At 42.5% G+C, this 14,841-nt stretch overlaps 1 protein-coding gene across 1 annotated transcript; it reads left to right on the forward strand.

Annotated features, from left to right (window-relative positions):
- Window positions 1-21: 21 nt before the first annotated feature.
- Window positions 22-14,771, forward strand: SAV1 (salvador family WW domain containing protein 1). The gene is made up of 5 exons (XM_086892381.1): window positions 22-286; window positions 1,905-2,351; window positions 9,307-9,577; window positions 10,418-10,561; window positions 13,626-14,771. Exons 1-5 carry the CDS (start codon window positions 193-195, stop codon window positions 13,825-13,827), a joined length of 1,158 nt encoding a protein of 385 aa, XP_086748507.1. The 5' UTR covers window positions 22-192; the 3' UTR covers window positions 13,828-14,771.
- Window positions 14,772-14,841: the final 70 nt, after the last annotated feature.

The raw sequence follows: 14,841 nt of genomic DNA on the forward strand, positions 1-14,841 counted from the left end.
TCCCACAACGCCCCGCGCGCCCGCCGCGTCCCCTCAGCGACCCCCGGCCCGATCCCGATCCCGATCCCGATCCTAACCCCGCTCCTGGTCCCGGCCCGGCCCCCGGGGGCGGCCGGACCCCCCCCCTCCCCGCCCTGCGGAGCGGGGAGCGGCGCCGGGCATGCGGGCGGTGGCAGCGGGCCGGGAGGTGGGATGCTGTCGCGGAAGAAGACGAGGACGGAGCTCTCCAAGCCGGGCGAGGTGCAGGGGAAGTACGTGAAGAAGGAGACGAGCCCGCTGCTGCGGAGTGAGTGTCAGGGGGGCCGGGGGACGCCGGCGCGGGGCTCCGGGGCGCCGATCCCGAGGCCTTTGTGTGCGGGCAATGCGGGTCCTGCGGGCCCTGGAGCGGCGCGGCCTTGGCGGGGTGTGAGGGGGAGTTATCCCTGTGGGCGTACGTGGGGCTTGTTTTTCCCTTTAAATGTGTGTTATATCCTGTTATGAGCCTTGGGAGATGACGGAGGGAAGTTAAAACTGAAAGAAAGCCCGAGTTTCAAAGCGCGCTCTGCACGCGTTGCCCCGCCGGGTGCTCAGCGTGACCGAACTTGGTGGGTTTTGTGTTTTTTATCATTTTCTGGGTCTCCGGTTCCTCCGTTTCAGCAGGCCGGGGTTCAGGCAGTCTCCAGATATTGTTTTTAAATGAACCGAAGCCATCGCAAGGTGAGGCTGGACGGGGTTTGGGATGGTGGAAGGTGTCCCTGTGGCACGGCTTGGAGCGGGCTGAGCTTCGGGGCCCCTTCCAGCCCAAACCGGGCTGCGATTCCCTGAATCTCTGACCCAGCTCTTCCCTGAACCGAGTGGATTTTTTCCCCATCTGCGCACTGAGATAACTGTCCCGCCAGGCAGTTGCATAAAATCCCTGCGGAAGCAAATACTCCAGGTCCTATCCATGACTCAACCTGGTGAGGTCACCTGGGATGAGCAGATCCTCCCGAGGCTCTGATGCCACAGCCCTGTGCTCCTCGGGCTGGACCCAACACCACAAATACACCCAGAAAGTGTGCTTAGGTTTGGTTTTGTTGGTCTTTGAAAGACAACCCCAAACTGAAATGGGTTTGTTTGCGCAATAAGTAAATAAATAAATTTGTTGCTGGCACCTTCTGGGCTGCACCAGATTTTAACCATAAGTTGTAAGAGTTTATTAATAAAAAGCAATTAATGATAGGAATAGCCTCATTCTAAATGAAAGTTATCATGCAGGCATTGATTTTAATGGAGGGAAACTACTTATTTTTAGCATGTTGAAAGTAAAAGTAGGGAGAGGAGGAATGTTTCACTTACTGGAGGGAGGCAGAGAAACTTTAAAGGAGAAAGGGAAATATCTCCATGATAATTTGAGAACTTAACGTGTACGGAATGACAGAATTCAGTTTTTCTGGCTGAAGGTTGTGACTTTGGGATTAGTGGGGGCAGAAACAGTGAATTCTGTTTCTGTCTCGGATTCCTGTGGGCATTACCATCTTGTCATTCCCAGTTTGTAAGGACAACATTCCCAAAGAAGAAGTAGCCAGGATATGTGGATTTTCTTGACCCTTCTCATAGATAGATACAAACCCTGACTGATGTAGCCACATCACAGTGTGGGTGGTTTGGGTTTCTTTTTTTTGTGTGTGTTTTTTTGATGGGTTTGGGGTTGGTTTGTTTATTGCAGCTGCAGTTTTACTGGCAGAACTGCCCTGTCCTGGCACCAGAGTGCTGCTGGTGTGGGGTGTGCTGGTTTCTGCTGCACCATCACACCTGCACAGGCATTAGGGGTGCCTTAAGTGGGTTCTGCACATGAATTTCCTCAATTTTAGTGTGTCAATCACCACGGCTGGTCCCGTACTGCATAGGCAGAGTTCTCACTTCTCCTCCGTGCTCTCTGTCAGATCTGATGCCTTCCTTTATCCGCCACGGTCCGACCATTCCAAGACGAACTGATATCTGCCCTCCCGACTCGGCATCCTCTGCCTACACCCCCGGCGGCGATGGAATCGTTTCCAGGAACCAGAGCTTCCTCCGAACTCCGGTGCAGAGGCCGCCTCACGAGATAATGAGGCGAGAAAGCAACAGACTGTCTGCACCTTCCTACCTGGCCAGGAGTTTGGCTGAGGTGCCCAGGGAATACGGCTCCTCCTCGCAGTCCTTCCTGGCAGAAGCCGCTCCCGGGCTGGAGAACGGCGATGCCGGAGCCCGGGGCTATTTCTACGATCATTTCTACGATGCCCAGAGGAGACGACAGCTGAACGACCGCCTGCACGAGGACTACAGGTATTATGAACACAACAGTGATCTTTTCCAGAGGATGTCCCAGAATCATGGGAGGCACACTTCAGGTAAGGATTCGTTGTTGCTTTTGTTAAAAATGGGATTTTGGTGAGAGTTTGGGTGCAGATATGTGTCTGGATAATTTGGATTGTGTTTGGGGTGTGTAGGACAGAGCTGCTTTTTCATGGCATTTCTGGGATTTGGATAATTAGAATTGAGAGTTTGTTCACACATGTCCAGAAAGGAAAAATAGACTTAAACCAGGATTATTTTTTTAAATAAGTGGAGTAAGCAAGTTTTGTGTTTTTTAATGCCAAGCATATGTATGTCTTCTCTACACATCTGGCTAGAAAGGAATTTTATTCATTGGAGGACATCTACTTTCGTGATGTAGAGAATAACCAACAGCTCTAAATTAAAACATTGCAGTATTATTATTGTTATTATCATTCAATATTAATTATCATCTTATTATCTAATTTTGTTGTTTGAATTTGACCTCAATAATTAAAATAATTCCTTAGAAATAGACAAAGGGAAGAATGACTGCTCTGTGTAATTAGCAAATTGGCATCTAATTAGTGTTGAAATTGACTTCCTAATCCTTGACTCCTTTCTTTTAGGCTTTTAAAATTGTTTGTAAATATGCTCATTCCCGCCTCAGTTTCACTGGAACTTGCCTTTGTTTCCTAAAACAAAACAGCAAAAGAAAGAAGAATCCATTAAATACTACTTTTCTGAAATACTTGAGTCTGTACTTGATATTACAAAAACTATGCCCAAGGAGGAGTTTGAAACAAACATTTCAAACCTGTAAATAATGTTCATGATTTTAATATGAAACACATTTTTACTTGTAATCTGTAAACAAAATAGTCATTAGTGTCTAATAAAATAAATTTCCTGTCTAGAAAAAGAATTCTCCCAGGAAGAACATCAGCTTTTAACGCTGCTGACCTTGTGGGTGGGGTTAGAACCTGTCAGTGCTTTGTGTTTTCTTCACCACAGAAACACTTCCATGAAAAATGGAAATGCTGAAATACTGGGGGTTTAAGGCCTGCTTCTTCAGTCCTCCTTTATTTTTCTAAGTGTTAATATATTTGATCTACCTGGATTTTGTGTGCAAACCCTGCATCTCTGCCACTTGTTGCTCATTAAACATTTGCCTGCTCCAGGTAACAAGCACTGGGAGTGTGTGCTGGGATATTTTAGGGAGGAGAGGCAGGAGGGGAGGATTTCACAAACCAATCCATCAGTTTCACCTCCAGAATTAAAAAACAGCTGTGTCTGCTGAGGAGATTCTCAGAAATGGAACTCTAGCTTGGAAGTGGAGTTTCATATATCAAATTTTTAAAAGAAGCTCCACAGACATATTTTCCTCAATTGTAGCAACATCATCTTCCTAAATAGATTTTTTCCTGCTGTTTGTTGACCTGTGCCCTCCCTTAGCCTGGGAAATCATAAAGGAGCTGCTCCTGTTTGCTTGGCTTGGTCATTCACACTTTAACATTGCATATTTTGAACAAATTCTGCCCAGGTTTTGTGATGGGTGAGTATTTAATCTCATGCACTTGTAGGGAGAGACAAAGGTGAGCCTTTCAATTGCCAGTGTTTTCCCTTTCCTTCATCTTTTTTCATCTTCATATGAACTCTTAAAGTCCTCTTTTCCTTTTTCTTACACCATTATGTGGCCCAAAATAAGAAAATTTTGTATTTTGTTACTTCCTTCATCCCACCATTAAGCTTCTTTTTTTATTTGAACCATCCATTGCCTTCACACCTTCAGTGTTTTCCTTGAGTTACCCAAATCTCTCTGTAATTCCTTGTTTCTTTTTCTTGCATTTCCAGAGCCTGTTGCTTTCACTGTCTTTGTCTAAATTACTTTTCTTTACTCATCTCCATCGTTGTTTCTCTTCAGTGAGGTGGCAGAAGTGCCCAATGCCTCTAGTTCCAAATGAAAACTCAGTTTTTTAGCTGGAGTTTGTAAATGCTGCCTTCTCCCCTTTCTCTCCTCTCCCACCCTCCCTGCACAGGTGCCCTTGGTCAGGTCTGGTGTGCACCTTGGTCGGGTTTTGGGTGGATTCCCAAGGAAATGTTGCCTGGTGAACACGAGGTGTTCCTGCTTTGGTGACATTTCATGGTGCTCACGCTGAGATGATTTTTGGGAGCAGTCTGGAGGTGAAGAGGTGCCTGTGAATTTCAGCTTTCATTCAAAACCGAGATTTCTCCTCTTTGTAGTTTGGAGAGAAGTTGCAAACATGTTCTTATCAAGACTTCAGAGTGTTCAGCCAAGTCTTTAGGGCAGTTCTGTGGTTTTCCAGCAGTTGATGTTTTAGCATTGCCATGTCCTTCCATAGGCATTTCTCCTTCAAGTCACATTTTCTCTCTCATTGTGATTCACTTCTACCATCTCCTCCTTTCCATATTTTCATTCAAGTTTGTTTCTAATTAGCAATTCAGTGCTGCTCATTTTCCTGCTCAGTATTTTCAGTTGAGATACCTCCTAATTTTGTACCTTTAGCTACCTCTGTGGCATTTCTTAATTTTTTATTTTTTATTTTTTTAATTTTATTATTAGTGTCCTTTTCAAACTTTTAATTCTAAGAGACTTTACCTGTCTTTCCTCGCCATCTCTTTCCTCTCTTCTAGGTTAAAGTTTTGGGGAGGTCTGTGGTTGAAGTTATACCTACAGTGTAGATTGGAACTAACTTGTAACCAAGACCTCAGAGTTATTTGTACCTGTGTGAGCGGTAAGCTGAACCATTCTTCTGTGTCTATGAAAATTGCTGAGCTTGAAATCAACACTGTAAAGGCACTTGCTGGTGGTGGATTTTGATGAGTTCACTGGGATGTCACAGGAGAAAAACAATTTAACAGAGAATCCAGTGTGCTTTTGCTTTGTCTGTTAAGTTGTACCCCTGAAAAACTGCAAATTTGTTTAGTGTAAGAGCAAAATAAATACAAATTGTGACATGAAACCCATTTAGAGCTGAAATAACCATATTTTTATTTTCCTGTATGTACACTTCTCTCATTTTTAAACAAATGGCAATTCTTGCCCTTTTCTTTTTTGTGCTGATTTTGGAGGAATTTTGCAGCATAATTCTTGATGCTTTCAGAGTTCTTCCTGTCATTTCCTATTTGTGAATTTGTGCTTGCTTGGAACGCCCCATTCCCACCAACAAAAGAGGTGCTTGTGCTCAGGAAGTTCCTTCAGATGCTTTGGAGTGGGTTAGGAAGGCCTGGGACCTGCAGACCTGACTAAACAGGAGAGTTATTGGAACTTTTTGTTATTTTATTATTACTCACTCTTTTAAAATGAAACAGTTTGTTGGTTTTCTCTTCCTGCTCTTCACCCAGCTCCAAGGAGGGGAAGGGAGAGGATTTTGGCATCATGAAAAAAGCCTCTCAGGACAATTGGGCTAATTAAAGACAAATACTGTTTTGTAAGATTTGATCTTCAACACTTGGAAATTTGGGTGAAATCACTTGTGGGGAGTTTGTGGGCTCTGAAATTTCTCTGCATTTTCTACCCAAGTGAGAGTTTCTCCTCTGGTTCTGCTTTTTCCCCTTTATGCTGGGGATGGGATTTCTCTGCTCCCTTCCTACCTGCCCTTTGCTCCAAAGGGCTTGGATTTCTTTCCAGGCAGGGTTCCCTCCAAAAAAAACCCCTTTTACTGGACTGGGAAAGCACTGACATCATTTCCAGTTCCTCTGTTCTTCCTAAACACAACTTCCTTGAGTGAAGAACACACTACAGATTGTTCACACTTGTACAGACTTTATTATGATTTTTAAGAGAAGGAACTTCTTGCATTGATAAAGTGCAGTGAATGTGCTGCTCAAAGTTAAAATGGATAATTCAAGACCTTAAATTGAAGATACTGTATTTTTGAAATGGAAAAATTAAAGCTTTAATTTCAATATGGATATTCCTTAAAAGCAAGAGCTGAACCAAAAAATATATTATATTATATTATATTATATTATATTATATTATATTATATTATATTATATTATATTATATTATATTATATTATATTATATTATATTATATTATATTATATTAATATATTATATTTTATTTTATTAATTTTTATTAATTTAAATTATATTAAATTATTACATATATTATATTCCATTAATTTAGATTAATTTAGATTAAATTATATTATATTAAATTATTACATATTATATTATAGTATTATTATTATATCTATTCTATTCTATTCTCATTATAAAACAGAATTACCAGATGAGGCTTGACAAGGACCTTTTGAAAAGGTTCTACAAGTGCATAAATTTCAATTAATTGTTGCCCATCCATGAGATTTGATAGTGCCACTCCAGAGAGGGCTCATCCCTAAGCAAAGGAAAGGAGACATTGGGAAAAAGTGGATAATTTAAACAACTCTTTCATGGGAAAGCAGGAAAAATGAGAATTTTTGTCTTGTTACAGCTTGTGAGCAAGGAAACCCTGAGAGTTACAGTGAACAAGTTCAGTTTGTCTCCATCTCAGGAAAATCCTAGTTTTTTTTTAAATAAAAACTGTTCAGCTTTTCTATTTGGGATAGATAAATCTGGTGCCAACCCCTAATCCAGGGAGTATCCCTGGTGCTTGCAGGAGAATCCAGTGTGGAGTTTTGGGCTGCTGTGAAAACATTTTAGGGCTCAGACTTTACCTGGAATTGAAATGCAGATGTCATTCCTGGCAATTTGCCATGGAAAAGGCAGTCCATGAATTTAGGCTGTCTTGGGAATTTTCTTCTTTGGGTTATACTTTGGAAAAAACCACATAAGAATTTACTCTTCCAAGTGTTGTATAGTCTTATTGTTGAAATTACAGGTGTGTGTATATATATATAAATATAAAAGTTTCTTTTCCTCTTCTCTTACTGTTCAAAACTATAGGAGGAGCTTTTCCTCTATGTGTGTGTCCATCCTCCCACAAAGGAACATCTGAGGTTCATCAGGAAAACCAACAGACAATTTCTTTTGATCTCTAAAAAATAATTTTATAGAAAAAAAAAGTCTAAATTCTACTAATTGTTGATTTTCATGCCACAGTTGTTGATGGCTTTAAGGCCCTGTGAATATCAACATCTTAAAACTTCCAGCACAGAGAATATTCCAGTATAATCTGTGATATAAGGGGAAAAATGATAGTTAGAACCATCAATTTATAAGTCTGGCCTTTGTTTTCATGTCTGTGGAATATTGTTCAAAACTGGTAATTTCTACATCTGTACAAGTTTATTTTAATGGTTTGGCTCTGCTTCTTCATATATGAAATCAAAATGGCAAAAGGAGTGGATAAAATATTTGTGATCTGGTGTTCTGTTTGTTCTTTGCATCTTAGAAATTAAAAATAAGCTGGCATTGGGAGAATCCTTGTCAGGAGAATTTAGTGCAGAGGGTGGCATCTCTTCCAAATATTGGGAAACATTAACTTTTACCTTTAGTAAAAATAAATTTTTATGGATTTGAGGCCAGGATTTAAAGAGGAAGAACTACAAGAAAAATACAGGGATGTGCAGGTTTTAACAGCAAACAGAAAAATAAGGATTTCCCCCCTCCCCAATCAATTTTGTGTGTTCAGATCTCCTGGCAGTGGGGATTGAACAGTCACTATTAACACATGAAATCACATCCCAGAGGTTCAGTTAATTGGGGAAAATCCTGGCTTTGTTTATCCCAAGCACAGCATTTTCAAGCTGAAATGTTTGTATTTTGTCAGTGGCATGAGGGGCTGAACCAGGAAGCCTCCAGGATGTTGCTTTTCTCTGGAATTAAGGTCTAGGTTGTTCAATCCCAATTAAAGATGGACAGAGCTTCCCTTTATAATGCTGACAAATTGGTAAGTACTGACACAAGAGGAAATCCTTTAAGGCCAAACAGTTCAGAACGTGACAAAAGGCTGGAAAAAAGATTTATGGATGAGCACAAAGTCCTCCTACTCAGGAGGATCTTTGTGAGGGGGAGGTTTTAATTTAGTTTTTATTTATCCAATTGTTTTGGAGCCTTCCTGTAACTTTATTTTCGATTATTATTGGATTTTGTTTGGATGTAGCTCAGCCAGGTTTCAGGTTGTCATTTTAGATGAGAGAGACTCTGCCTTTCCCTTCTCACAAAAAATAACCACACAGAAATGTTATTCCTGAAAAACAGGAGGAGGGGGTGTATTCCTGGCAGAAAATGTGGAGGGGGGTGATTTCTGACTTTGAAAAAGTGGGAAAAGTGGCTTCCAAATCCCTTCTGAGGGCTGTGGGAAATAGTGACACACAAATTCTGCTGATAATGGGATTGAATTTGGCTGTGGGATGAAAAGATAATTGGAATTGTCATTAAAACTAGATAGTGTTTAACTGTAGAACTGTGAAGGGACTGGAGGGAACTCCTTAAAATGAATTTTAAAAGAGAGTTGGATTTAGCCCAGCACATCCAGGAGGTAAAGAATTCCCAGGGATGGAAAGAAACCTGCAAAATTCCTGATGATGTCTCTGGGTTTTTGGAGTTGGGAGTCTTGGGGGTGTTTTTTTATGAGTTTTCTGTACTTGCTCACCTTGGCTTTTATTTCACTCAGCTTCCCAAATATCTATCCCTGGGTCACCTCTCAGCATCCAGCTGCTAGTTTATAAAATCTCTGTGTGTTACAACAAATCACACATTTCAAAGTGCTGGTGAGCAGTCTCTTCAGTTTAGTGATGGATAAATCCCAAATGTGCTCTGTTTCCAGGGAAAAGGTGGGAATTTAATCAGCTGCTGATTCCTGGCAGCTCTCAGACCCCAACCCTGCTTGTCCCTCCTTTCTTGTTCTACCTCATCCTGTTGCTGCTCTTGACTGGTTCACCTGAAAAGCTTTATTGGACTTTTAATTTCTGACTTTAACTTGAAAGAGAGCTGTAGGTTTGTTGGTTTTTTTTTTTTTTGGGTGGTAAATGAAGCAGCCATAAGAATTTATTAACAGAAATTATAATTTCTGTAGATCTTTACCTAAACCCCGATGATCTCCCTTTGTTTTAGGCATCGGGAGAGTTGCTGCTACATCTTTAGGAAACTTAACAAATCATAGTTCTGAAGATTTACCTCTTCCTCCTGGCTGGTCAGTGGACTGGACTATCCGAGGAAGGAAATATTACATCGATCACAACACCAACACAACCCACTGGAGCCACCCCCTGGAGCGGGAGGGGCTCCCACCGGGCTGGGAGCGCGTCGAGTCCGCGGAATTCGGGGTTTACTACGTGGATCACATCAACAAAAGGGCTCAGTACAAACACCCCTGTGCTCCCAGGTGAGCCTCACCCCTTCCCTGATCCCCTCCTTGGTTTGTATCACGCGCAAAAAAAAAATCTTATTTGCAGCTTTGCTGGTTCTCAAGGTTTTTAGAAGTTCAGGTTAAACAACTCTGCAGCTGTCAGTAAAACAGCAGAGCTGCTGAGAACAGAATTGAGCTGGAAACTGAAAGGAAACTTGATCTTATGTGCCTGGGGATGCTCTGGACATCTGAAACGTGAATTAAATGTTGTCTGGAATGAAAATGGCTATTTCAGCTACTCGTAATTTCAAGTAAAACGAGATTAATACACACTAAATCCAATGTTAATTGTTAATACACACCAAATCTAACAGCCAGTTGTCAATATGCACCAAATCTGTTGTTAACACACACCAAATCAACAGTTAATTGTTAATACACACCAAATCCAACTGTTAATTGTTAATATACACAGAATTAATTGTTAATTTCTGCTGCTCAGTCTCTTCTGCTGATACCCAGGAGGAACAAGTTCTTCAACTTGTGGCACAAAAGATAAATCTGTGGGGATGGGATGTCTTTCTATGGAGTAACTCTGCCTGAATCCATCTGTTCTAACACTTTAAATGGTGGATTGTACGAATCAATATTTTTAAAGTGTTTTTAAACCAGTTCCAGTGCTTTGCTGTGCTCTGGTGGGTGGGGCTGAGGTTTAATTCCACCAAAACAGCAGCAGCACGTTGCTCAGTGCAGGCCTCACCCCACATGAGGCTGCAGCAGCAGCAGCCTTGGCACTGATGAATGCTCAGAAATGAGTGATTGCAGTGTGTGCAGGAGGTGACACTTGGAGGTGACACTTGTCCCTGTCCCCGGCAGCGTTCCCCGTTACGATCAGCCGCCCCCCGTGTCCTACCAGCCGCAGCCCCCGGAGAGGAGCCAAGCCCTGCTGGTCCCTGCCAACCCCTACCACAGCGCCGAGATCCCAGACTGGCTGCAGGTCTATGCCAGGGCTCCTGTCAAGTGAGATTCTGCCTTTTCTTTTTCTGCATTTCACACTGAACATGAACAAAAAAAATGGAATTTCCGCAGCAGTAGAGCTTGTGCTGTGTTTGGATTTTAGATGTATCAGGGCTGAGGTTGACAGCTTGAGGGAGCTGGATCAATTGTTTAGCACGTTAATTTGCTTTCTTTCAGTCATTACTTGAAATGATCACTTCTTGCAGCTCACACAACTGGCAGGAAGCTCTGTCAGAGTGAAGGATGTGTTTTGCTTTCAGAATATTTACAAGAGTGGTACCACGTGCTCAGAAAATATGTGAAACATTTTTAGGGTGGAACTTCCTCGTGTTTCTTTTATTTCTTTTTAAACAGCACAGCTTCTCCTTCACCTCAAAGAGTTTTAAATCATAGAATCATGAAATGGTTTGGGTTGGAAGGAGCTTAAAAATAATCCAGTTCCACCCCTGCCATGGCAGGGACACCTTTCACTCCAAGCCCTGTCCAACCCGGCCTTGGACACTTCCAGGGATCCAGGGGCAGCCACAGCTTCTCTGGGAAAATTCTGCCAGGGCCTCCCCACCCTCCCAGAGAACAATTTCTTCCTAATACCCAACCTAAATTTACCTTTTTCCAGCTTAAAGCCATTCCCTTTGTCTTTCCCTCCATCCCTTGTCCCTAGTCCCTTTCCAGCTCCTCTGGAGCACCTTTAGGCCAAATACTGACATCTGTATTTCTATTTCTATATTTCTGTTCAGGAAATTGAATTAAAACTTAAAGGGTAATAAAAAGTAATTTTGTCAAAATAAACTGTGACAGGAAAAGGGAGTCTCCTCCAAAAACAGGTTTGAGTCAGGATGAAGAAATGAGATTTTCTAATGGGTGCAGCTCTGCAGAACAGTAACACTGAATAGAAAGCCATAAAAACCCCAAATATATTTTAATAATTATTAAATCATGTGCTATTCATAAGGAGAATATGGAGAACTCAGTTTTACAGCAGCGAGGTCAGTCTGTAACTGCAAATTCAGGCTGTGGGGTTCACTGACTTCCACTAAAAAAAAAAAATCTCTTTTTTTATTAGCTGCTCCTATTAACTACAACTTGAATGAGTTTTATTACTTCTTGTGACTGCTGGGTTTGCCAACAGCCCATAAAGATTTAAATTGCCCTAAAATCCCCCAGTGCACTGAGGCTCCACACTTAGTTCCTGTTTCCTTAGAAATACTTCCAGGTTTTGGCTGCAGATCCATTCCTTTATTTAAGTCTTTGGCACATCCAGACAATGTAAATTTTAAATAGTTCAGCCTGTGTTATGTGCAGTATTTTGGATGTTTTCTTGAAAATTGAGATAAGACAAATTAAACAATTCATCAGGGATTTTCCTTTCCATCAAGTAAGCTGGGAGAAAGTTTTAAATTTTTAATTATCAGCACAGCTTTGCACTGAAATAATTTGTTTTATTTTGTCATGATTTGTTACTTAACCCTGGCACTGCAAACTGATTTAGCTGTAAAGCCCAGCTGTTTTTGTTGAGAGAAGTAGATAATTATGGAAAAAAATAAGGAATATTAGATTTTTTAAAACAAATTTCTCTAGAGGATAAGAATTAGGGTTAGAAAAAGCCTGATGGAGAGTCCAGTAGGTGTTAACCAAAATAATCTCTATTGATAGGAAAAAATTCCTTCCTTCCTGTGAGGGTGGGGAGGCTCCTGATGAGTGGGAAAGGAGAAAGAGGGAAAGGTGTCCATGGGAACTCAACAATCCAGAGGTGCTCCCAAAGGTGGCTGTACCTGGAAACTTCAAACCCTCTTTGTCAACACACAGCTCAAACTCCAAACAGCTGCAGTTTGTAATTTCTCTTTTTGGGGGAAATAAAATTATTTTAGCAGTGCAGCCCTGTCAGGATTAGGGATAATTTTAATAAAGAAGCTGTTCTTTAGGGAGTTTATAGAAGCTGTGATAAATTTCAATTAAATTCTTAAAATTCCTCAGAGCATCTTTGGAAGTCACCTGCACATCCTGGTGGTTCTCTGATGCCTCTGGAGTGTGACCTTTCAGTGGGGAATGCAGTTTATTTCCAGAAATTCACTGATATTTCAGCCTCAGCCTCCACTCAGGTGAATCCAGCTTCTCCTGTGCCTCAGTATTCCAGGAGTTATTCCAGGAGTTTCTTCTATTCCCAAGCTAAGGAAATCAGATTGTGTGAGGGAAAAGCAGGAAAGGAGGGTACAGCAGTGAGGGTGGAACCACATCAGGGTTTGCATTAAATATCTGTTGCTGCTAATTAACCAAGGGGGGGTTAATTGGGGAGGTTAAGCAGCCAAGAGCACTCGTTACAGCTGGCTTGGGAACAGCTGAGTGGGAGGGAAGGCCAGAGTGTCCCAACTTGTGGGAGGGACCTGAGCTGCTCAAATCATTCATTTTTCTGTGTTACTCTGATTTTAACAGATGTTTTACTGTAAATATTCCAGGTGTGGAATTGTTGTTCAATGCTTCCAAAATGCATTTCCATAGAATTCCGGTGTGGTTTGGTGTGGAAGGGATTTTAAAACCATCCCATCCCACCCCTGCCATGGCAGGGACACCTCCCACTGTCCCAGGCTGCTCCAAGCCCTGTCCAGCCTGGCCTTGGACACTTCCAGGGATCCACAGCTGCTCTGGGCACCCTTCAGCCCTCACAGAGAACAATTCCCAATTCCCAATCTCCCATCCATCCCTGCCCTCTGGCACTGGGAGCCATTCCCTGTGTCCTGTCCCTCCATCCCTTGTCCCCAGTCCCTCTCCAGCTCTCCTGGAGCCCCTTCAGGCCCTGCAAGGGGCTCTGAGCTCTCCCTGGAGCTTTCCCTTCTCCAGGGGAACATTCCCAGCTGTGTTTCCTGTGCTGGTTTATTCTGGTCACTTAAGGGATCTCCTGTATTCCTGGAGTTCTTTGGTGTTCTAGGAGGGATCATTCCATTTCCCTATGAAAAATGAGTTTCTCCAGCTCATTCCCAAGCACAGCTCCTTGCTTTGGGGGGATCAGTCCCATCCACCGGGCTCATTGATCCAAAGCAGCCTGGAGAAGAAACCCTGTGTCTCCCTGCAGGTACGACCACATCCTGAAGTGGGAGCTGTTCCAGCTGGCCGACCTGGACACGTACCAGGGGATGCTGAAGCTGCTGTTCATGAAGGAGCTGGAGAGGATCGTGAAGCTGTACGAGGCCTACAGGCAGGCGCTGCTGACGGAGCTGGAGCAGCGGCAGCAGCGGCAGCAGTGGTACGCGCAGCAGCACGGCACCAACTACTGACCCTCCTCCTCCTCCTCCTCACACCCACACACAAACTCTGAAAGGAAAAGTGCTTTTGTTGAAAAGGCAGCTTATTTTTGTTGACGTTGCACCTTTGTTATTATCCTCTTGAATATTTTTCTACATGTATTATGTGTTGTTTATAAAAAAAAAAAAAAGTGGAGATTGTTTGTTAATCTTTTTTTTTTCTGTGCCGGGAGTAGTTTGTTATCCTGAGAAAGCAGCAGTTCCATCGGTCCCCTGATCCTGGATCTCTTTCCTGCCAGTCAGCTGCAGTATTAAAAGCTGGCTGTGTATGTTTTTTAAGGGCAATAGATGCAACTGTCACGTCCTGGCTTCCAAATGTTGTCCAAATCCAGATGCCTCCTGCAGGGTGTTTCTTTCCCTCGGGATTTGGGATCTCTCCTGAGAGAGCTCTGCTCTTGGTTTACAGCTTTAATGTACAGAACACCCCCGGGCCTGTCGAGTCACACCAGGAGCTGATTTCACCCTTCGGATCCGAGTTGCCTTATTTTTTACTTTAGCTCGTTTGTACTCCAGATTTACTCCTCGTTTTCACACAGATTACTCCGAGGGGGAACGTTTGTACCTTCCTAAAGACCAAGATCTCTAAGCAGAGTTGTTTTGATCCTGCATTTCCCAAAACCTGACCCGCTCCAGTGGAAAGACAGCAGCACTGTCTGACCCACTGTGCCACCCCACGGGGAAAATCAGGGATGTAACAGCAATTACTGGGGTTTTTTAAATGAGCTTTTTGTCTTAAAGCTCCTCACTTGGGGAAAATTTTTAATTGTCCAGTTACCCTCTCCAGTAATTTCATTTGGTTCATTAATTTGTCCTGATGTGTTATTTATGGGTTCTTTTCAGTGCAATAAACACTGCAAACAAAAAAGTACATTTCTTGTAAATCCTATTAATTCAATAAAAATCATTTTGTTCGACGAGCAGAGGGTTTGTGTGACTGATTTGTGGCCTTTTAGAACATCAAATAAACCGTTTTTACCAGCAGTAAAA

The sequence above is a fragment of the Cyanistes caeruleus genome, chromosome 6, assembly GCF_971803275.1.
Source record: "Cyanistes caeruleus chromosome 6, bCyaCae1.hap1.1, whole genome shotgun sequence".
Taxonomy (NCBI): Eukaryota; Metazoa; Chordata; class Aves; order Passeriformes; family Paridae; genus Cyanistes; species Cyanistes caeruleus.